This window comes from Rhinoderma darwinii, chromosome 2 (genome assembly GCF_050947455.1).
Source record: "Rhinoderma darwinii isolate aRhiDar2 chromosome 2, aRhiDar2.hap1, whole genome shotgun sequence".
In the NCBI taxonomy this organism is placed as follows: domain Eukaryota; kingdom Metazoa; phylum Chordata; class Amphibia; order Anura; family Rhinodermatidae; genus Rhinoderma; species Rhinoderma darwinii.
The window spans coordinates 478,654,190-478,679,832 of NC_134688.1; the positions used below are offsets into that span (position 1 = coordinate 478,654,190).

Below are 25,643 nucleotides of genomic sequence, written 5' to 3' on the forward strand. Positions count from 1 at the left end.
CACTGTTATGGGAGCACTCTAATTGTGACTATTATATGAGCACTCTTACAGTCATGGAGTGCTATGCAGCTGTCATTGTTAGGGGGGTACTATTGCATTGTTATGAGTGCACTGTGGCTGTCACTGTTATGGAGTGTTATGAAGTGGTTGTGTCAGTCATCTCTATGGCTGTCATTGTTATGGAGGATACTGTGTCTGTCATTGGTATGGAGAGCTCTATGTCTGTCATTAGTATGGGGGCACTGTGTCTGTCATTGTTATGGAGTGTTATGAAGTGGTTGTGTCAGTCATCTCTATGGCTGTCATTGTTATGGAGGACACTGTGTCTGTCATTAGTATGGGGGGCACTGTGTCTGTCATTGTTATGGAGGATACTGTGTCTGTCATTGTTATGGAGGACACTGTGTCTGTCATTGGTATGGAGAGCTCTATGTCTGCCATTAGTATGGGGGCACTGTGTCTGTCATTGTTATGGAGGACACTGTGGTTGTCATTAGTATGGGGGCACTGTGGCTATCATTAATAGGGAGCAAAATGATAGAACAATAAAACAAGTATGGCAGGCTGCACCTCTAGTATAAATTAAATCACTTCATTGTGACATTACATAATACAGAACAAATAAGGACACAAACAGATTAAAGAACATTTAAAAAATGCACAACCACGTCCTGACCGCGGAAAGACAAAGACCAAATACTCACAGAAGAAACATATTATAATGAGTCATGAATCATGGAGAGCAAAAAATTGATCTGAATAAATGTATCCAAGAAAATATCAGAAAATTCAACTTCTGAAACAAAATAAACCTGTAAGATCCACAAGGTACAGAAATATCCTACAAATACAAATAGAGATAAACAAGCGAGAAATAGAATCTCACAAAAGACAGGAACAAGTCCACGACTAAAACTCCACGAGGGAACAAGAACCGCACAAGTATAACCATGTACACTAAAAGGTTTATACTCACTCACAATTCTGCTTGTGGAGTCACTGTGTACATACATTACATTACTTATCCTGTACTGATCCGGAGTTACATCCTGTATTATACTCCAGAGCTGCTCTCACTATTCTGCTGGTGGAGTCACTGTGTACATACATTACATTACTTATCCTGTACTGATCCTGAGTTACATCCTGTATTATACTCCAGAGCTGCGCTCACTATTCTGCTGGTGGAGTCACTGTGTACATACATTACATTTCTTATCCTGTACTGATCCTGAGTTATATCCTGTATTATACTCCAGAGCTGCACTCACTATTCTGCTGGTGGAGTCACTGTGTACATACATTACATTTCTTATCCTGTACTGATCCTGAGTTATATCCTGTATTATACTCCAGAGCTGCGCTCACTATTCTGCTGGTGGAGTCACTGTGTACATACATTACATTACTTATCCTGTACTGATCCGGAGTTACATCCTGTATTATACTCCAGAGCTGCTCTCACTATTCTGCTGGTGGAGTCACTGTGTACATACATTACATTACTTATCCTGTACTGATCCTGAGTTACATCCTGTATTATATTCCAGAGCTGCACTCACTATTCTGCTGGTGGAGTCACTGTGTACATACATTACATTACTTATCCTGTACTGATCCTGAGTTACATCCTGTATTATACTCCAGAGCTGCACTCACAATTCTGCTTGTGGAGTCACTGTGTACATACATTACATTACTTATCCTGTACTGATTCTGAGTTACATCCTGTATTATACTCCAGAGCTGCACTCACTATTCTGCTGGTGGAGTCACTGTGTACATACATTACATTACTTATCCTGTACTGATCCTGAGTTATATCCTGTATTATACTCCAGAGCTGCACTCACAATTCTGCTGGTGGAGTCACTGTGTACATACATTACATTACTTATCCTGTACTGATCCTGAGTTACATCCTGTATTATACTCCAGAGCTGCACTCACTATTCTGCTGGTGGAGTCACTGTGTACATACATTACATTACTTATCCTGTACTGATCCTGAGTTACATCCTGTATTATACTCCAGAGCTGCGCTCACTATTCTGCTGGTGGAGTCACTGTGTACATACATTACATTTCTTATCCTGTACTGATCCTGAGTTATATCCTGTATTATACTCCAGAGCTGCACTCACTATTCTGCTGGTGGAGTCACTGTGTACATACATTACATTTCTTATCCTGTACTGATCCTGAGTTATATCCTGTATTATACTCCAGAGCTGCGCTCACTATTCTGCTGGTGGAGTCACTGTGTACATACATTACATTACTTATCCTGTACTGATCCGGAGTTACATCCTGTATTATACTCCAGAGCTGCTCTCACTATTCTGCTGGTGGAGTCACTGTGTACATACATTACATTACTTATCCTGTACTGATCCTGAGTTACATCCTGTATTATATTCCAGAGCTGCACTCACTATTCTGCTGGTGGAGTCACTGTGTACATACATTACATTACTTATCCTGTACTGATCCTGAGTTACATCCTGTATTATACTCCAGAGCTGCACTCACAATTCTGCTTGTGGAGTCACTGTGTACATACATTACATTACTTATCCTGTACTGATTCTGAGTTACATCCTGTATTATACTCCAGAGCTGCACTCACTATTCTGCTGGTGGAGTCACTGTGTACATACATTACATTACTTATCCTGTACTGATCCTGAGTTATATCCTGTATTATACTCCAGAGCTGCACTCACAATTCTGCTGGTGGAGTCACTGTGTACATACATTACATTACTTATCCTGTACTGATCCTGAGTTACATCCTGTATTATACTCCAGAGCTGCACTCACTATTCTGCTGGTGGAGTCACTGTGTACATACATTACATTACTTATCCTGTACTGATTCTGAGTTACATCCTGTATTATACTCCAGAGCTGCACTCACTATTCTGCTGGTGGAGTCACTGTGTACATACATTACATTACTTATCCTGTACTGATCCTGAGTTATATCCTGTATTATACTCCAGAGCTGCACTCACAATTCTGCTGGTGGAGTCACTGTGTACATACATTACATTACTTATCCTGTACTGATCCTGAGTTACATCCTGTATTATACTCCAGAGCTGCACTCACTATTCTGCTGGTGGAGTCACTGTGTACATACATTACATTACTTATCCTGTACTGATCCTGAGTTATATCCTGTATTATACTCCAGAGCTGCACTCACTATTCTGCTGGTGGAGTCACTGTGTACATACATTACATTACTTATCCTGTACTGATCCTGAGTTACATCCTGTATTATAATCCAGAGCTGCACTCACTATTCTGCTGGTGGAGTCACTGTGTACATACATTACATTACTTATCCTGTACTGATCCTGAGTTACATCCTGTATTATACTCCAGAGCTGCACTCACTATTCTGCTGGTGGAGTCACTGTGTACATACATTACTTATCCTGTACTGATCCTGAGTTACATCCTGTATTATACTCCAGAGCTGCACTCACTATTCTGCTGGTGGAGTCACTGTATACATACATTACATTACTTATCCTGTACTGATCCTGAGTTACATCCTGTATTATACTCCAGAGCTGCACTCACTATTCTGCTGGTGGAGTCACTGTGTACATACATTACTTATCCTGTACTGATCCTGAGTTACATCCTGTATTATACTCCAGAGCTGCACTCACTATTCTGCTGGTGGAGTCACTGTGTACATACATTACATTACTTATCCTGTACTGATCCTGAGTTACATCCTGTATTATACTCCAGAGCTGCACTCACTATTCTGCTGCTGGAGTCACTGTGTACATACATTACATTACTTATCCTGTACTGATCCTGAGTTACATCCTGTATTATACTCCAGAGCTGCACTCACTATTCTGCTGGTGGAGTCACTGTGTACATACATTACTTATCCTGTACTGATCCTGAGTTACATCCTGTATTATACTCCAGAGCTGCACTCACTATTCTGCTGGTGGAGTCACTGTGTACATACATTACATTACTTATCCTGTACTGATCCTGAGTTACATCCTGTATTATACTCCAGAGCTGCACTCACTATTCTGTTTGTGAGTTTGTTTTCAATGTGACTCAACTTTTCATCTAAATTAATTCTATTTGTAAACTGGAAAATGTTGATCAGAGGTGGATATAGACTTAAAGTGTAACTAAACGTTCAACAAACTTCTGACATGTCATAGTGACATGTCAGAAGTTTTGATTGGTGGGGGTCTGAGCACTGAGACCCCCACCAATCACTAAAACAAAGCGGCAGAAAGTCTCATGTGAGCGCTCGGCTGCTTCGTTCCTGTTCGGCTTTTTCGGGCAAGCCGATGTATCGGAGTTCGGGCTCATAGACTTTCTATTGAGTCCCTACTACGATACATTGAATTCCGGAAAAAGCCGAACAGACACGAAGCGGCTGAGCGCTCACACGAACGGTTCTGTCGCTTCGTTTTAGCGATTGGTGGGGGTCTCAGTGCTCGGACCTCCACCAATCAAAACTTTTGACATGTCAGAAGTTTGTTGAACGTTTAGTTACCCTGTAAGGACTCTGCTCTGAGGAGATGGGGATAACATGTATTTACATGCAGCTCTATATGGCTGAGCCTGCGGAAAGTACATGTTAATAAACAGTATCCACCAATCAGAGATGGAGCTATAGGGGTGCGGAGGATGTAGTCGCAGCGGGGTCGTGGTGACTGGGGGACTTGCCTCTCTCCCCTCCCTTCCATTTATTGGGCAGATTTCCATTACTGCAGAGCCTCCACCTGCGCTGTTTACTTACAGTTGGAGTGGATATCTCAGTGGTAGCGGCAGGAAGACACTAATGTGATTTGGAGGGGGGACGGCGGCACCTGCTGAGGCTTTGTTTGTTCTCGGTGCCCTCTGAATAATTTATTAGCCTCTGGTGTTTGTTTGTTCCGTGAATTTTCTAGCAGAAGTCGCCCATTTATCCGGTCCTGTAAATCAATGCCTCTGACGCACGGCGCATTACCCGCTCTTTTCGACAGTGAACCTCATTAACCATCAATTCTGTGAGATTTTGTACCTGAATTTGTGTCTTAATGGAAGGAGTCGCCTATGAAACCCAATACGGGCGGTTCCGCTAAATATCTACAATATAATATTAATCTGAACTGAAAGGCTTTAAAACGCTCCCCTGCCCCCATTAACCTCCCGAAACGACGTTCACGGAGCAGCGCTCCTCCATCTGATGAATTTCTAATGGACACAAATTATACAGATGGTTCCCTTGTAGTTCTAGAGGATTATCCACCCTTTACCCGCTGAACACTTGCATAATTTGCAAACTTTATATAAGGCAAGGGGTAAGTGCCATAGGACCACCTCATATAGCTGCCATGGTGCCCATAAAGGGAGAAGCGTTACCTCTGGTCAGGCCCATTCTCTTTTCTAATAGGGGGCAAGGAAAGGGGTGAACTATTTAGAAGTTCATGTGCCCCTTCTGTACTACGAGAGATTAGTAGTGCGCTTACATGAGCATGGGGTGGCGTTAACCAGCGTCAGGAGAGTCACCTGTGGGGTCCCCTCTTTTCTGGGCGTGCCCTTTGAAGCTGCCAATATTCATCCCTTCTATGGCCATAGGATGGGGTATTTGTATATGTAGAGGGGCATTTACTTACTGCTTTGTGAACTGTCCAGTGCCTGGTGCCCAGTGGTCAATACACCGAATGGCCACTTTATTAGAGACCCCATCTAGTAGCGGGTTGGACCACCTGCGTCCTTCAGAACCGCAGCAATTCGTTGTGGCATAGATTCCACCAGGTGTTGATATTGTTCTGCAGGAATATTGGCCCATGCGGACAGAATCGCTTCTCGCGGTAAAGTCTCCTCGTGCCGTAGGGCAAACAGCCGCCATGAAGGGAAGAACTTGGTCGGCCACAATGACTAGGTAAGCCCTATAGTTCATCTGTCCGTCTACAGGTATCAGAGGATCCAGGGAGTGCCAAGAAAACATCCGCCACCATTACTGCACCTCCACCAGCCTGAACTGTTCACACCTGACAAGAAGGGTTCATCGATTCACGCTGCCCGCGCCAAATTCTACCCCTCCTATCAGCGTGGCGCCAGAGAAATCCGGATCATCTGACCTGGCGATGTTTCTCCACGGCTCGGTGATATCGTTTTTGCCCACCGGAGTCTTGTTTTGTTTCCCTTAGGCACCAACTGGTCGTCTGCGGTTATAGCCCATCCAGCGAGTTGTGCGTTCGGACACGTTACTTGGAGCGGCAGCGCTGTATTTGGCTGTAGTATTCTTGACTCTGCGCCTCTTGTTCATCAGAACGATTCCTGACATCCTCCTCTGATCACTTTCGAGTTGTGGACGTCCAGGCGATCCCCTTGTGCTGGACTTTTTTCCTCCATCACACCATTTACTCTCGACACCATTGCACAAGAAATCCCCATAAGGTCGGTCGTTTTGGGAATACTGGCCCCGGCTGGTCCAGCAATGATGACCACGTCTCGTTCCAAGTCGCTCAGATCACTGGATTTTCCCATTCTAATTTGGATTCACATTGAAACTGATCTACGAAAATCTTGTTCACCAGCAGCGTCCGGGGTCACGTGTATCATTTCCATACAGCGGAGCCCCAATCACGGCCATTCAGTGTATAGTCCCATCCTGGGCACCCAGGGAAATAAAGGGACCAGTGATATTTGCAATGTCCTGAACCTGGTGCCACGTGATCTATATGCATTGTCTAATCTTCATTGCCCAGCGATATATACACTGCCAGTCACAGCGTGCCCAGAGCCCGGTCAGTGACACTGCTACCAGGAAAGGGGTGACAACTCATTATTGCAGCTCTCACATCTATTAACATCCAGCTTTTCCAGACTCCTGATAAAAAAAATAAATCCCTATTACGTATTAAATCTACCGTGCCAGAACCCGGTCAGTGACACTCGGAGATCAGGGGCAAACGCAGGATTCTGAACAGGGGGTTTCCAAACGCATACTTTCAAACAAAGTCATTTTTGCCACACTCCCGCTACCCTTTGGTTTTTACGCTCAGAGTTGTGGTCTGCCCGTATCCACCAGCCGAGCCCTTTATATTACAAGCTCTAATAAAAAAAAAAGCCTCTGCTAGTGGAAATGTGCTGACCACTGTAAAAACCAGTGTAGATAGTGCCACACTGTGCCCCTTTTAAACAATGCCCCACACTGCTCCCTGTAGATAGTGACACAGTGTCCCTTGTCGATAGTGCCACCCACTGCCCCCTGTATATAGTGCCAATGCCCCTGCAGATAATGCCACAGTTCCCCTGTAGATAGTTCCTAGGTGTCCCTTGTAGATAGTGCCACACACTGCCCCCTGTAGATAGTGTCGGTGCCCTCTGTAGACACTGCCACAGTTTCCCTGTAGATAGTGCCACACACCACCCATGTAGTTAGTGTCACAATGCCCCCAGAATACAGTGCCACACACTGCCCATGTAGATAGTGCCACACACATTTCCCATGTTGGTAGTGCCACAGTGCCCATTTAAGAATGCCAGAAAAAGTGTCCATGTAGATAGTGCCACACACATTGCCCATGTTGGTAGTGCCACAGTGCCCATTTAAGTAGTGCCACAAAAAGTGCCCATGTAGTTAGTGCCACACAGTGCCTATGTAGATGTTGCCACAAAAATTTCCCATGTAAGAAGTGCCACACACAGTGTCCATGTAGGTAGTGCCACACTACCAGTGTGGCGGGGGCATTATCCTGCAGTGTGGCGGGGGCATTATCCTGCAGTGTGGCGGGGGCATTATCCTGCAGTGTGGCGGGGACATTATCCTGCAGTGTGGCGGGGACGTTATCCTGCAGTGTGGCGGGGGTGTTATCCTGCAGTGTGGCGGGGGGCATTATCCTGCAGTGTGGCGGGGGCATTATCCTGAAGTGTGGCGGGGGCATTATCCTGCAGCGTGGCGGGGGCATTATCCTGCAGCGTGGCGGGGGCGTTATCCTGCAGTGTGGCGGGGGCGTTATCCTGCAGCGTGGCGGGGGCATTATCCTGCAGCGTGGCGGGGGCATTATCCTGCAGCGTGGCGGGGGCATTATCCTGCAGCGTGGCGGGGGCGTTATCCTGCAGTGTGGCGGGGGCGTTATCCTGCAGCGTGGCGGGGGCATTATCCTGCAGCGTGGCGGGGGCATTATCCTGCAGCGTGGCGGGGGCATTATCCTGCAGCGTGGCGGGGGCATTATCCTGCAGTGTGGCGGGGGCGTTATCCTGCAGTGTGGCGGGGGCGTTATCCTGCAGTGTGGCGGGGGCGTTATCCTGCAGTGTGGCGGGGGCATTATCCTGCAGTGTGGCGGGGGCATTATCCTGCAGTGTGGCGGGAGCGTTATCCTGCAGTGTGGCGGGGGCATTATCCTGCAGTGTGGCGGGGGCATTATCCTGCAGTGTGGCGGGGGCGTTATCCTGCAGTGTGGCGGGGGGCATTATCCTGCAGTGTGGCGGGGGCATTATCCTGCAGTGTGGCGGGGGCATTATCCTGCAGTGTGGCGGGGGCGTTATCCTGCAGTGTGGCAGGGGCGTTATCCTGCAGTGTGGCGGGGGCATTATCCTGCAGTGTAGCGCGGGCATTATCCTGCGGTGTGGCGGGGGCATTATCCTGCAGTGTGGCGGGGGCATTATCCTGCAGTGTAGCGGGGGCATTATCCTGCAGTGTAGCGGGGGCATTATCCTGCAGTGTGGCGGGGGCATTATCCTGCAGTGTGGCGGGGGCATTATCCTGCAGTGTGGCGGGGGCATTATCCTGCAGTGTGGCGGGGGCATTATCCTGCAGTGTGGCAGGGGCGTTATCCTGCGGTGTGGCGGGGGCGTTATCCTGCAGTGTGGCGGGGGCGTTATCCTGCAGTGTGTCGGGGGCATTATCCTGCAGTGTGGCGGGGGCATTATCCTGCAGTGTGGCGGGGGCGTTATCCTGCAGTGTGGCGGGGACATTATCCTGCAGTGTGGCGGGGACATTATCCTGCAGTGTGGCGGGGGCATTATCCTGCAGTGTGGCGGGGGCGTTATCCTGCAGTGTGGCGGGGGCGTTATCCTGCAGTGTGGCGGGGGCATTATCCTGCAGTGTGGCGGGGGCATTATCCTGCAGTGTGGCGGGGGCATTATCCTGCAGTGTGGCGGGGGCATTATCCTGCAGTGTGGCGGGGGCATTATCCTGCATTGTGGGGGGGGCATTATCCTGCAGTGTGGCGGGGGCGTTATCCTGCAGTGTGGCGGGGGGGTATTATCCTGCAGGGTGGTGGGGGCGTTATCCTGCAGTGTGGCGGGGGCATTATCCTGCAGTGTGGCGGGGGCATTATCCTGCAGTGTGGCGGGGGCATTATCCTGCAGTGTGGCGGGGGCATTATCCTGCAGTGTGGCGGGGGCATTATCCTGCAGTGTGGCGGGGGCATTATCCTGCAGTGTGGCGGGGGCATTATCCTGCAGTGTGGCGGGGGCATTATCCTGCAGTGTGGCGGGGGCATTATCCTGCATTGTGGGGGGGGGGCATTATCCTGCAGTGTGGCGGGGGCATTATCCTGCAGTGTGGCGGGGGCATTATCCTGCAGTGTGGCGGGGGCATTATCCTGCAGTGTGGCGGGGGCATTATCCTGCATTGTGGGGGGGGCATTATCCTGCAGTGTGGCGGGGGCATTATCCTGCAGACCGGGAACACCTCACAAGACCAGGAACACCCCACAAGACCGGGAACACCCCACAAGACCGGGAACACCCCACAAGACCGGGAACACCCCACAAGACCGGGAACACCCCACAAGACCGGGAACACCCCACAAGACAGGTCTCCTCGTGGCCTTCTTTGCTGCCGCCTCTTTCCGTCTGCACTTCCTAGTGCGCGCATGTGCTAATCCTTGCAGTCTTAAAGGGCCAGTGCAGCTTTCCTTGGGTATAAAAGGGCCTCCCTTTCCTGGACAAAATGCCTGAAAAATTATGTTCATCCCAGCTAGTCATTCCCTTACGTTAAACTTTGTTGGATTTCCTGTCATTGACCTCTGCTTGTACTTTTGACTATCCTTGCCTGCTGCCCGCCCTGATCATTTGCTCTACCACCTGTCAGTGCCCGTCTCCGGCCTGCCCTGACTTTTGCTTTACCTGACCTTGTAATCTGTCTACTCTGCTGAATTTGTACTACGCCTGTTAACATTGGCCGATGCTAAGAATGACTACTCTAGTAATTGGTGCAGGAAGGAAGGGTTTGGGTTCATGGAGAACTGGGCGACTTCTTTGTCGGCCACAGGCTCTACGGCAGGGACGAGCTGCACCTAAATGTGATGGGGGCAGGCGTGCTGGGGGAAAAAATGATTAGACGGCTGAAGGGGCTTTTAAACTAGGATCTGAGAGGATGGGGCTACCATTTTCTCATCAAATTTGCCGTAATTTGCAACGAAGGTTAATGGAAGCACCTGGATTACTGAGAAGAAAAACTCAAGGGCAGGATATTTACTGGAGATTTTTGTGGTCACTGGTTGGAGTCGTTGAGGGATTCCATTGATACAGGAGCTAAGCTAAGGATGTGGCCGGTGGGTGCCCACAATCTGCCATGGCCGACCTTAGGGGTGTACAATTTACTTCACAACTACCGAGAGTAATGGAGGCCTGGTATATATCAGCAGCGTATACAGCGCATATCATCTCCAGTCAGTGTGGTATCTGCTCACCTGGGAGACTACGGAGAGTCAATACCGCTTCACGACAGATGGAATCAATCGCTCAGTGACATCTCCACCTCATAGACGCAACACTTAGTGACCCGGAGGACAGAGACAAGGCGTTTAACCTCAATTAGACGCCGCCGTACTCAATAACACAGGACGAGAATCCATTAGTTACAATCAGTTGATGGAGTTTCCTGGCTGCGGGATCAATGAGCTGTTCAGATAGATCAGTCAAAAGGACACTAGTCTATCTTATGAATATTTACCAAGCAATCTATTGTCCCCTGTTATCAGCTAGGGTAAAGGCTGACTGTAAAGTTGTTGAACGATATGAATGACAGAAGCAGCTCTTTCTCCCCCTCTCCCAGCAGGAAGTCCTAGACACATCTGAAGCCCCAATCAGAGGCATGGAAACATTCCCTTGTCTCTACAGATCTCTTAGGCCATGGAAACTCCTTCAGTGCTAGATATTACCTTGTGATGGTTACATAACATCTGCTCGACATTTCCCAATAGGAGGATGACACAAGGGGACAAAAATTCCCATAGTGAGGGTCAAATCAAGCACCCGTCACCTTGTAGCCCAGGTCTTAATATTGATAGATTTTTTTTTTAGATGAATAATATTTTAATATAAAAAAACAATTTCTCATAGTTACTGGCAATGGACCTGGTGGCTCCACAGTTTGCGGCTGCCTAGAACCTCACGTTATTGAAGTCAGACATGATTTCTGTCATCGATCAATGCTATATAGAATTTGGCTGATGTTTGGAGCCTGATGAGGCCACAGACTTCCCGGCCAGAAGGTAAAGTCTATATTGTGGTTATTTGGGTAAGAAAAAACATTTTGGCTTGAAGAAAATAAATATGTCGTGGAGGAGGGGGGTCCGGCATTGCTTTTTGTAGCATATATAGAAATGTTTGCATAGAAGTAAGCTGCAGGGGTCTGGTCCTCTTTACTTCCAGGATTGCGGACGCTATAGAGAACGTGTGCAGCCTCATTGCTGTATAATGTCAATTATCTACTATTTACAGCATGGAGTCGTGTAGAAACCTGTGACCCCAGCCAAGAACTCATAGCACACAGATCACGTAACTTCCAGGTAACTGGTCAGTTTCCCATAATCTGCAGGTCTGTGCCTAGGGCAATGTGAGGGTGAAAGGTGGAATTCTCTCCGTATATATAATTACACTCCTTACTCAGGGATTTAACATGTTCATCTTCCAACAAATTATAGTTTACATCTAAATATAATCTACATAAAAAGTTTAATGCATTTTGTACATACATTACATTACTTATTCTGTACTGATCCTGAGTTATATCCTGCATTATACTCCAGAGCTGCACTCACTATTCTGCTGGTGGAGTCACTGTGTACATACATTACATTACTTATCCTGTACTGATCCTGAGTTACATCCTGTATTATACTCCAGAGCTGCACTCACTATTCTGCTGGTGGAGTCACTGTGTACATACATTACATATCCTGTACTGATCCTGAGTTACATCCTGTATTATACTCCAGAGCTGCACTCACTATTCTGCTGGTGGAGTCACTGTGTACATACATTACATTACTTATCCTGTACTGATCCTGAGTTATATCCTGTGTTATACTCCAGAGCTGCACTCACTATTCTGCTGGTGGAGTCACGGTGTACATACATTACATTACTTATCCTGTACTGATCCTGAGTTATATCCTGCATTATACTCCAGAGCTGCACTCACTATTCTGCTGGTGGAGTCACTGTGTACATACATTACATTACTTATCCTGTACTGATCCGGAGTTACATCCTGTATTATACTCCAGAGCTGCACTCACTATTCTGCTGGTGGAGTCACTGTGTACATACATTACATTACTTATCCTGTACTGATCCTGAGTTACATCCTGTATTATACTGCAGAGCTGCACTCACTATTCTGCTGGTGGAGTCACTGTGTACATTACATTACATTACTTATCCTGTACTGATCCTGAGTTATATCCTGTATTATACTCCAGAGCTACACTCACTATTCTGCTGGTGGAGTCACTGTGTACATACATTACATTACTTATCGTGTACTGATCCTGAGTTACATCCTGTATTATACTCCAGAGCTGCACTCACTATTCTGCTGGTGGAGTCACTGTGTACATACATTACATTACTTATCCTGTACTGATCCTGAGTTACATCCTGTATTATACTGCAGAGCTGCACTCACTATTCTGCTGGTGGAGTCACTGTGTACATTACATTACATTACTTATCCTGTACTGATCCAGAGTTATATCCTGTATTATACTCCAGAGCTGCACTCACTATTCTGCTGGTGGAGTCACTGTGTACATACATTACATTACTTATCGTGTACTGATCCTGAGTTATATCCTGTATTATACTCCAGAGCTGCACTCACTATTCTGCTGGTGGACTCACTGTGTACATACATTACATTACTTATCCTGTACTGATCCTGAATTACAGCCTGTATTATACTCAAGAGCTGCACTCACTATTCCGCAGGTTCAGAGCTGAAATCTCCCAATATTCTCTGCTTGTTCAGCATCTGCACAGAGTTTTTTCTGGTGATTGGCATTCTGGGAAGTGTTTTTTTTTTTCACCAGGCACTGTACTATAATCCATCTGATATAGGGAAATCTTACTGTGCCCCTGCATTATAAGAGCTGAGCTAAGCTGGTAGGCTGTTGTCTATTGACAAGCTTGCTGACTGTTTCCAATAACAACCTGCAAAATTGAGCAATTAGAAATAACCCTTGGTCAGTTCTCAAACATTGTCCAGTATGAGAATGACCTGGATGTTATGGGGTTGCTCTAGGGCATTCTTACACTATAGAAACAAGCAATAAAAAGCATTCAATCCAGCCAATGAGCCAATGGGAAATGAAAGATTCCAACACTCTGATTGGTTAGATATGTTAGAATATCTTGGGTTGTCCTTGGCCATTTCCCCCACTGGTACGACATTGTAAGAATGTGCGCTGCGTCCTATACTCCTGATGTCTTTGGGCTGTGTGGTATATGCTGTTAATGCCTCCTGTTTCACATTGCATTTATTAATTTTAAAATGTGTCCCTTTTTTTTAGGGAAATGGCTTTCACATGACAATAAGTTAAAGTTACCTAAGGACTGCAATGGAAAAAGCCACATTGGGGACATTACCACTACAGCGACTGCCTCTCCTCCACTTCTCTCACTGTAGAAATGAGGCCGTGGGCCTCCACAATCCATAGCAGAGACAGCACTTATCAGCTTTCACAGCCTCTGCCTGACATTGTGCTTCATGCCACACGTTCTCCCCATCCTTCTTCTGAACCCAGACACCACAAAGGAGAAGGATGAATCACTACATCCGCGGCCTACTGCTGCTCAGCTTCATATTGGACACTTCCACCTATGGACCAAACACCAGAGCCCAGAAGAAGGGAGACATCATACTTGGTGGTCTCTTCCCCATTCATTTTGGAGTTAATTCTAAAGATGAGATCTTGGAGTCCAGACCAGAATCCCTCGAATGTACAAGGTAAGGGATGTGGAATATCAGGGTCAAGGATACCAGCAGATCCTGGATATATTTCTCATAGTTGACAGATTTGCAGTAAGTTTTGTTTTATCGGCTGTCAGATAGGGGTGACCATCAGCTCTTATGTCACCTCTCCTATCCTGAGCAGTTACTGTGGCTGATGGTCGGGTCTGGTTCCGTAAAGCAGCAGAATATGAAATGTTAATCACCTTCTAGCAGTTGTTAAACTACAACTCCCAACAGATAAAAATAATTTCTATAGAATAGTAATATTAGTACATAGAGTAGATTGCATAGCTCCCCTTGAATGATGCTTTGCTTAGTTGTGATTATGGGACTTTACATGATATAAAACTATTATAGAAAATAAACCATAAAAGAATAAACTTTTCATTAAGCTGGTACTAATCATTTTTGTCCAACCCAGTGCCATATGAAAAAAATCCAGAATAATGTCACGTCCATTGATCACGTCATAGTCACGTGGCCACACTGGTCAATGTCTTGGGAATTGTACATGTCCTTAGTGTTATGCCTCTCACCAGAGAAGTGGAAAATGCAATTGGCTTGACGCTGGCTAAACTAAGATGCAGGGTCTAAGGAATCTCCCTATTCTTTACCCTAGAAACCCCACAAGAAGGTTTGGTCTTTCCCAGTTGGATTCCCAAGTTGCGGTCCCCAGAAAAATCACCAATTGGTGGCGGGGGAGCAGTAGGAACATCTGGAGGAGGTGTAGGAGCAGAGTTGGGACAAAGTCAGAAGTCGACATCAGGAGAGCGGATCAAGATGCGACAAGCCAGAGGAGCCGACCAAGATATACCCAGGAGACGAGACAGGAAACCAATACATTGGATCCAGATGTTACATGTCAAAGGAGCATACGGAGTTGTACCCAGATGACAAGCCGGGGGTCAAAACCGGGACATGGGATAAAGACGTGATAAGCTGGAGGAGCAGACAAAGACGTAGCCAGGAGATGGGTGATTGGTCAACACCGGGACGTCAGATCAAGAAATAATAAGTCAGAGGAGCAGCGAAGATAAGCGAAGAGACAGCCAGGAGACAAGCCAGGGGTCAACACTGGGATATGGGATGAAGATGTGACAAGCCAGAAAAGCAGATGAAGATGTTCCCAGGAGATGAGCAAGTGGTCAACACTAGGAGATTAGATCAAGATGTGACAAGCTAGAGGAGCAGAAGAAGACAGAGCCAGGAGACAAGCCAGAGGTCAACACCGGGACATAGGATCAAGATGTGACAAGTTAGAGGAGCAGACGAAGACAGAGCCAGGAGACAAGCCAGAGGTCAACACCGGGACATAGGATCAAGATGTGACAAGTCGGAGGAGCAGACGAAGACAGAGCCAGGAGACAAACCAGGGGTCAACACCGGGACACAGGATCAAGATGTGACAAGATAATGGAGCATGCGAACACGTACCCAGGAGATGAGACGGGTCAACACCGGGACATAGGATCAAGATGGGACTAGTCAGAAGAGCAGACGAAGACGTAGCCAGGGGACAAGCCAGGGGTCAACACCGGGACATAGGATCAAGATGGGACTAGTCAGAGGAGCAGACGAAGACGTAACCAGGGGACAAGCCAGGGGTCAACACCGGGGCATCGGATCAAGATGTGACAAGTCAAAGGAGCAGACGAAGACAGAGCCAGGAGACAAGCGAGTGGTCAACACCGGGACATAGGATCAAGATGTGACAAGATAATGAAGCATGCGAACACGTACCCAGGAGACGAGACGGGTGAACACCGGGACATAGGATCAAGATGGGACAAGTCAGAGGAGCAGACGAAGACGTAGCCAGGGGTCAACACCAGGAGCTTGTACTACAAGAGCTAGGTGACAACCAGATGTAGGTGTAATCCGTAGGCAGGCCCAGGTTAAGATCAAAACACAGAACAACCAGCCAAAAAGGAATGTAGCGTTATCCAGACGAATCCCTCTTTTAAAGCAGCTGCTGGGTGACGTCATTAGAGCAGGCCGGTCATCATGGAAACCCGATGTGTTACGTCAATGCGTATTATTTACTGCGGCTTTACAGCAATGCAGGATCTGGGCCCAATTTTTAATAACACCCCTATAGGTAAGTGCTTTCTTGTTCCATTATATGGACGTTCTCGCTAATCGTTGAAGATCCATGACATTTTCAGGGGTTGAGGTGTTCAGGTCTTCATTCACTATTATGACCTCCGTACTGAACTTCAGCCATTGTAGGTGCTCCGCCCCGTCCTTCTATTTACACTCATTGTAATATCTCCGGATTGTAGATTTCAGACAGAAATAAAACCATTCAGGAAATAAGTCAAGGACAGGGGTTATGGAGGAGCTTCCTTCACGGCTGGAGACAATACTGAACGTGGTCATGAATTCAGATGTCCTGCCATGGGAGCCGGTGATGACATCACCGCTGACAAGGTGCCAGTTCCTGCGTAAGGCTTTGTTCTTGGAAGTGCTAACAACTCATCAAAGAGACTGATTATAGGGCTACAATTATATTAATTGACGGGCGGAATATTGCGGTGATTTCATAACACATTTTTTTTGGTCCATACGTTTCTCACGAATGGTTTGTCCTCGAATTTTCTTTCTCTTGCAGATACAACTTCCGCGGGTTCCGCTGGTTACAGGCCATGATTTTTGCAATCGAAGAAATTAACAACTCCACCACCCTGCTGCCCAACATTACACTGGGATACAGAATTTTTGACACTTGTAACACGGTATCCAAGGCACTGGAGGCCACGCTGAGCTTCGTGGCTCAGAACAAGATCGACTCCCTGAACTTGGACGACTTCTGTAACTGTTCAGAACACATGCCCTCCACCATCGCTGTGGTGGGAGCCACCGGTTCTGGAATATCTACTGCAGTAGCCAATCTGCTGGGACTTTTCCATATACCTCAGGTGAGACATGGAAATAGGCCGTTTTTGCCATGATTTACCCCCAAAAAATGCAACCTGACCGTGGTGTGTGAACACATACCTAAATAAAAACTCCATATTGACATCATTCCACACTATAAATCCACAGAAAATTAAAATTTTTCCATTTTTTTTTTTGCTTATCTTGTTCTGCTCCTTATTTTTATAATCTTTTTTTCTCCGGTCAGACTGAAAGCCAATAAAAAAAAAGTCTGCTGGTTTTCTGTTACCAGAGAACATTGCATTGTGGGAGCTCAAATGACAGTTAACCCCTATCTGCACCACGACATAATAGCACGCCATGGTGCGGGGGGCTGATGTTTGGAGCGGGCTCACTGGCTCTGTACGCAGCGGGTGTCAGCTGTATATTACAGCTGACACCTGGGACTAACGACCAGGAACACAGATTGCGCTGTTCCTGACCGTTTAACCGCTTAAATGCTGCGATCGATCACGATTGCAGCATCTAAGACATTAGAAAGAGGGGGTGCCCCCTACTGACAGCTCATTGGCCCCCCGCGACGTGATTGGAGGGTGCCGATGGTGGTCATGGCAGCCCAAGGGGCCTAATGTAGTATAAAAAAATATTAAAAGTTCCAGAAAAAAAACATTTCCCATTTTTGCTCTAAAGTAATGTAAAAAGTAAAGAAAAGGTATCGCCACGTAAGTAAAAGTCCGAACTATTACAATATAGCGTTATTTAACCCGCACGGTGAACGCCGAAAAAATATAAAACGCCAGAATCGCTGTTTTTTGGTCACTTGATATCCCACAAAAAATCAAATAAAAAGTGATCAAAAAGTCACATGTAGGCCAAAATAGGACCAATAGAAACTGCAGGTCGCCCCGCAAACAATAATCCCTCACGGCGCTCAATCAACGGAAAAACAAAAAAGTTCCGGCTCCCAGAATGTGGCCACAAAACACAAATTTTATTTTCAACAATCCGTTTCTTCCTTGTAAGGCTGGGTTCACACGTGGCGGAATTTCACTTAAATTCCGCTGCGGACACTCCGCAGCGTTAATCCGCAGCGGAGCCGTTTGTCCATTGACTTACACTTTAATTTAGCAGTGTTCGTTTAGACGAGGCGTAAAATTCCGCTGCGGAGCATAGGCTGCGGAGCGGAATTTGGTGTCCGCAGCATGCTCTGTCTGTTGCGGAGCAGTGGCGGACTGATGGCGGAATTTCTCCATTGACTTCAATGGAGATTCTAAATTCCGCAATGAAGTCCGCAGCTGTCATGCACATGTTATGTGTGCTGCGGATGCGTCTTGCTTTTTTAACTTGACATTTCTTCATTCTGGCTGGACCTATGTATTTCTAGGTCTACAGCCAGACTGAGGAAGTCAATGGGGCTCCCGTAATGACGGGAGCGTTGCTAGGAGACGTCTGTAAATAGTCACTGTCCAGGGTGCTGAAAGAGTTAAGCGATCGGCAGTAACTGTTTCTGCACCCTGGACAGTGACTACCGATCCCAATATACAGCAACCTGTAAAAAAATATAAGTTCATACTTACCGAGAACTCCCTGCTTCTGTCTCCAGTCCGGCCTCCCAGGATGACGTTTCAGTCTAAGTGACGGCTGCAGCCAATCACAGGCCAAGCACAGGCTGCAGCGGTCACATGGACTGGCGCGTCATCCAGGGAGGTCGGGCTGGATGCCGAAAGAGGGACGCGTCACCAAGACAACGGCCGGTAAGTATGAAATTCGTTTACTTTCACTAGGGAAAGTGCTGTCCCTTCTCTCTATCCTGCACTGATAGGGAGAAGGGAAGCACTTTTCCTGCAGTCCGCAGCGGCCAGTCCGCATCAATTTACTGCACATTTTGGGCAGATCCGCAGCCGTAATCCGCAACCCGGATTAGGTGCGGCATTGATGCGGACAGTTGCGGAGGAAATCCGCCACGTGTGGTCATGCCCTTATAGTAGCAAAACATAAAAAAAACTATATCAATTTGGTATCGCTGTAATCGTATTGACCGGTGGAATAAAGTTAACGAGCCATTTTTACCATACGGTAAAATCCGTAAAATCGAAACCCTTCAAATCATTGAGGAATCGCTGTTTTTTTCCTATTCCACCCCACAAAGAATTTTCTTTTCCAGTTTCCCACTACATTATATGGTAAATGCCGTGAAAACCTACAACTCGTCCTGCAAAAAAAAAAGCCCTCATACGGTAATACTGACGGAAAAATAAAAAACGTATGGCTTTTGGAAGGTGGGGAGGAAAAAATGAAAACGAAAATCCCAAAAATGGCGGTGACGGGAAACGGTTAAACAGTTAGAGCTTAGCTGTTAGGTCACATGACGGACAGAGGGGTGGAGCTAAACTACATACACATTCCATGAAGGAACCAGTAGAGTTTTTATTTTCACTTAAGTTGTGAGTGGAGAAGAAAACGGAATATATCTCAAAATCAGTACAAGAGAAGTAAATGAAAGTATTTACAAAGTGATTCAACTTGTCATGGAGATATGAACTGGAACGTTGTTCAAAAGTGAAGTTTTCCTTTAAACTTTTCATGGTCACACAGGTCATTTGGCTCCTAGGACCTATAGAGCCCCCATAGGTCACAGCCACCGAGGAGCCTTGTGTACTGAGGATAATCTGCTCTTATTGTATATAATGTATTCATCCTACCACATATAGTCACTTTTTTTTATATATATCCTCCCACAATTCCAAACCCTGCCCCCTATAGGGGAGGGACCTATATCACAGTTCATCCTGAACCTCCTGGTTCATAATTAGAAAGCTAGAATACAATGTTGGTGGAGCAGTAGAAGAGAGGGCTCATGGGAACCATTTATATCTTCTCAGCACTGTGGATTTATATTTCTTTAAGGGACTTTCGAAAAATGAATGACTCCCTAGCAATGGCGGCCATTAGCGTCTGTTGGATTTTGGAAACCGCCTCCGATCTCATAAATTGATTTTGTGCAAATTTGTAGAATCGTGAATATACAAGAAGTGATATCATTAACCACAAACCACAGTGTAATCCCTGACAATGCGGAGGACAGGCGAGTAAAGACGAAGTAAATAGAATTATCAAGAGATCAAGATGGGGCAGAAAGTCACAATCAAAGCAAATCTAAACCATGATTCGAATATGTCCCGCTGTGAAATCTTATTCCCCAAAGCAAATACTTTATATACATTTACCTTTTTACCATAAAAAAAAATTGGGCTAGAGTTTGTGACCCCATGATCTTAAAGGGTATGTCCAACATTTTAACACTTCCACCAGCAGAATAGTGAGTGCAGCTCTGGAGTATAATACAGGATGTAACTCAGGATCAGTACAGGATAAGTAATGTATGTACACAGTGACTCCACCAGCAGAATAGTGAGTGCAGCTCTGGAGTATAATACAGGATGTAACTCAGGATCAGTACAGGATAAGTAATGTAATGTATGTACACAGTGACTCCACCAGCAGAATAGTGAGTACAGCTCTGGAGTATAATACAAGATGTAACTCCGGATCAGTACAGGATAAGTAATATAATGTATGTACACAGTGACTCCACCAGCAGAATAGTGAGTGCAGCTCTGGAGTATAATACAGCATGTAACTCAGGATCAGTGCAGGATAAGTTATGTCATGTATGTACAGTGACTCCACCAGCAGAATAGTGAGTGCAGCTCTGGAGTATAATACATGATGTAACTCAGGATCAGTACAGGATAAGTAATGTAATGTATGTACACAGTGACTCCACCAGCAGAATAATGAGTGCAGCTCTGGAGTATAATACAGCATGTAACTCAGGATCAGTGCAGGATAAGTAATGTAATGTATGTACACAGTGACTCCACCAGCAGAATAGTGAGTGCAGCTCTGGAGTATAATACAGGATATAACTCAGGATCAGTACAGGATAAGTAATGTAATGTATATACACAGTGACTCCACCAGCAGAATAGTGAGTGCAGCTCTGGAGTATAATACATGCTGTAGATTAGTATCAGTACAAGATAAGTAATGTAATGTATTTACAATTTGAATAAACTTTCTATATAGATTATATTTAGATATTTAGTGCAAAATGGTGACCTGGGGTGATAAAACCTTTAACTGATCAGTCAGCATCCTTCCAATGTGAACAGGTCCTGTCAGTTTGCTGGGTTCATTCCTGGACCCCCTGTGTATTTGGATTATATACAGTGTACATACCCGCTCACTTCGTTATGTATTTTCTTCGGTTACAGGTTAGTTACGCCTCCTCCAGTCGACTTCTAAGCAACAAAAACCAGTACAAATCTTTCTTGAGGACAATGCCCAATGATGAGCACCAAGCCACGGCCATGGCTGACATCATTGAGTATTACCAGTGGAATTGGGTGGGAACCATTGCTGCAGACGATGACTATGGACGCCCCGGGATTGAGAAGTTTCGTGAAGAAGCAGAAGAGCGAGATATCTGCATAGACTTCAGTGAGCTCATCTCACAGTACTCGCCGATCGAGGAGATTGAAAAACTGGTCAACATCATCCAGAACTCAACTGCTAAAGTCATCGTGGTGTTCTCCAGCGGCCCTGACCTCGAACCCCTCATTAAGGAGATTGTCAGGCGCAATGTCACGGGACGTATCTGGCTCGCCAGTGAGGCCTGGGCCAGCTCTTCCCTAATTGCCATTCCGGAATATTTCCACGTCATTGGAGGTACAATCGGCTTTGCGTTGCGAGCAGGACAGATTCCCGGCTTTCGTGAATTCCTCCATAAAGTTCACCCCAGAATGTTCAACAGCAATGGTTTTCTCAAAGAATTCTGGGAGGAAACTTTTAACTGTTACATGGCGGAGGGATCTAAAAAGAACGTGGACAAGAGTAACATTACGGCTTGTACAGGACAGGAGAATATTACCAGCGTGGAGACCCCGTACCTGGATTTTACTCATTTGCGGATATCTTACAATGTTTATTTGGCGGTGTACTCCATTGCTCATGCACTACAAGACATATATACATGTACACCGGGAAAAGGGCTCTTCGCTAACGGGTCATGTGCAGATATAAAGAAGGTGGAAGCTTGGCAGGTAGGTGTTTTCTTTACTGATGTAATATAGTATATATTCCCAACTAAATATGTGCATCATGGTAATCCTCAAACTAACCGGGCAGATGTTAACCCATTGGCGCTGTCTGCCATTTTCAAATGTACGCCACGGTGAGCTTGTAGTTGGCACCTAGCACTTTACATTTACAGCCTTGTGATGGCAGGGGCACAGCAGTTGTGCCTACGCGATCACTAGTGAATAGAACCAGGGCCGGCCCTAGGTTGGATGGCGCACTGTGCGGGACTGTCTATTGCCGCCCCCTACACAAACCCAAAATTAAGCACATATATAGACACGCTGGCACATATATACTGTACATACATAAAGACAGATATTTAGACATACAGGCAAATATACATACACACATCTGGAATATATGCATACAGTTACATATATAGACGTACAGACACATATATATACACACACACACACACACACACACACACACACACACACACACACACACCGGTAGATAAATACACAGACAGGGACATATACAAATACATAAAAGGCACAAATATACAAGCACAAAGACACATTCACAAACAGACCCATATACACCCACACCTGCAGTCCTATGTAACACCAGAGATAACACAGTGATAACTCTCCGATTACAGATAATGTAGTAGATGTTACCTGCAGTCCTATGTAACACCACAGATAACACAGTGATAACTCTCTGATTACAGATAATGTAGTAGTGTTACCTGCAGTCCTATGTAACACCACAGATAACACAGTGATAACTCTCTGAGTACAGATAATGTCTGAGATGTTACCTGCAGTCCTATGTAACACCACAGATAACACAGTGATAACTCTCTGATTACAGATAATGTAGTAGTGTTACCTGCAGTCCTATGTAACACCACAGATAACACAGTGATAACTCTCTGAGTACAGATAATGTAGTAGTGTTACCTGCAGTCCTATGTAACACCACAGATAACACAGTGATAACTCTCTGAGTACAGATAATGTAGTGGATGTTACCTGCAGTCCTATGTAACACCAGAGATAACACAGTGATAACTCTCTGATTACAGATAATGTAGTAGTGTTACCTGCAGTCCTATGTAACACCACAGATAACACAGTGATAACTCTCTGAGTACAGATAATGTCGTAGATGTTGCCTGCAGTCCTATTTAACACCACAGGTAACACAGTAATAACTATCTGAGTACAGAAAATGTAGTAGATGTTACCTGCAGTCCTATGTAACACCACAGATAACACAGTGATAACTCTCTGAGTACAGATAATGTAGTAGTGTTACCTGCAGTCCTATGTAACACCACAGATAACACAGTGATAACTCTCTGAATACAGATAATGCAGTAAAGGATACCTGCAGTCCTATGTAACACCGCTGATAACACAGTGATAACTCTCTGAGTACAGATAATGCCGTAGATGATAACTATACCCACAGACACATATAAACACACCGACACACAGAGGCATATATATATAAGGGCAGCAGAGTATATAAGAGGCATCAGGATATAGGGGCAGCAGGGTATATAAGGGGCAGCAGGGTATATAAGGGCAGCAGGATATATAGGGGCAGCAGGGTATGTAGAGGCAGTATGGTATATAGGATGCAGCAGGATATATAAGGGTCAGCAGGGTATATAGGGGTCAGCAGGGTATATAGGAGGCAGCAGAGTATATAAGGGGCAGCAGGATATATAGGGGCAGCAGGATATATAAGGGACAACAGGTTATATAGGAGGCAGCAGGTTATGTAAGGGGCAGCAGGGTATATAGGAGGCAGCAGAGTATATAAGGGGCAGCATGGTATATAGGAGGCAGCAGGAAATATATGGGGCAACAGGATATATAGGAGGCAGCACAGATATCTGCATTTTATCTGTTCTACTTTAATATTGAACACACACTTTTACAAAGAGGCATAAACACATGCAGACATACACACACACACACACACACACACACACACACACACACACACACACACACACTGTAGCATATACAAACACAGAGACACATACTGTATACCCACTACACACATACACTAACATATACACATACAAACCGAGACACATACTGTATACATACACACACACACACACACACTGTAACAATAGTGAGTGCAGCTCTGGAGTATAATACAGGATGTAACTCAGGATCAGTACAGGATAAGTAATGCTATGTATGTACACAGTGACTCCACCAGCAGAAGAGTGAGTGCAGCTCTGGTGTATAATACAGGATGTAACTCAGGATCAGTACAGGATAAGTAATGCTATGTATGTACACAGTGACTCCACCAGCAGAATAGTGAGCGCAGCTCTGGAGTATAATACAGGATGTAACTCAGGATCAGTACAGGATAAGTAATGTAATGTATGTACACAGTGACTCCACCAGCAGAATAGTGAGTCCAGCTGTGGAGTATAATACCTGCTGTAACCCAGGATCAGTACAGGATAAGTTATGTAATGTATGTACACAGTGACTCCACCAGCAGAATAGTGAGTGCAGCTCTGGAGTATAATACAGGATATAACTCAGGATCAGTACAGGATAAGTAATGTAATGTATGTACACAGTGAGTCCACCAGTAGAATAGTGAGTGCAGCTCTGGAGTATAATACAGGATGTAACTCAGGATCAGTACAGGATAAGTAATGCTATGTATGTACACAGTGACTCCACCAGCAGAAGAGTGAGTGCAGCTCTGGTGTATAATACAGGATGTAACTCAGGATCAGTACAGGATAAGTAATGCTATGTATGTACACAGTGACTACACCAGCAGAATAGTGAGCGCAGCTCTGGAGTATAATACAGGATGTAACTCAGGATCAGTACAGGATAAGTAATGTAATGTATGTACACAGTGACTCCACCAGCAGAATAGTGAGTCCAGCTGTGGAGTATAATACCTGCTGTAACCCAGGATCAGTACAGGATAAGTCATGTAATGTATGTACACAGTGACTCCACCAGCAGAATAGTCAGTGCAGCTCTGGAGTGGGTGGAGTAGGACGTGTGGAGAGAGCTGCTGAGACTTCCGTGCAGGCCTTGGATCCAGGGACTTTCCTTATCCTATCTGCCCAGGCCTCATACCATCTGCCTGGGCTTGGAAAGTACCCTGAGGGGGGTTCCATCCTAGGATGGAGCCTCAGACCTCTACCTCCCGGAGCATGCCAGCGGGGGGTAGAGGGTCATCCCAGCTGGCTGGGAATATGCAAACAGTCGCGGGGGTGAGGAGATCATCTCGGGGCAAGGCTGTCCTGGCTCCCCCTGACGCTGGAACCCTGGATAAGGGTATGGAGACGCGGTCCGGCAGGGTGATCGAGGTGTTGTCATCTGGAGAAGGACCAGCGCCGTCCGGACATTTGGATGACGGTCGTGTGGAGGAATGG

General features: G+C 45.8%; 1 protein-coding gene across 1 annotated transcript in view; it reads left to right on the plus strand.

Moving 5' to 3' along the window:
- Positions 1 to 25,643, plus strand: part of CASR (calcium sensing receptor) — a 132,727-nt gene that overhangs the window by 59,003 nt on the left and 48,081 nt on the right. The window contains exons 2-4 of the mRNA XM_075854703.1: positions 13,797 to 14,233; positions 16,851 to 17,157; positions 21,394 to 22,221. Coding sequence (XP_075710818.1) covers positions 14,049 to 14,233; positions 16,851 to 17,157; positions 21,394 to 22,221 — 1,320 coding nt within the window. The 5' untranslated portion in view covers positions 13,797 to 14,048. The remainder of the gene's footprint in view (positions 1 to 13,796; positions 14,234 to 16,850; positions 17,158 to 21,393; positions 22,222 to 25,643) is intronic.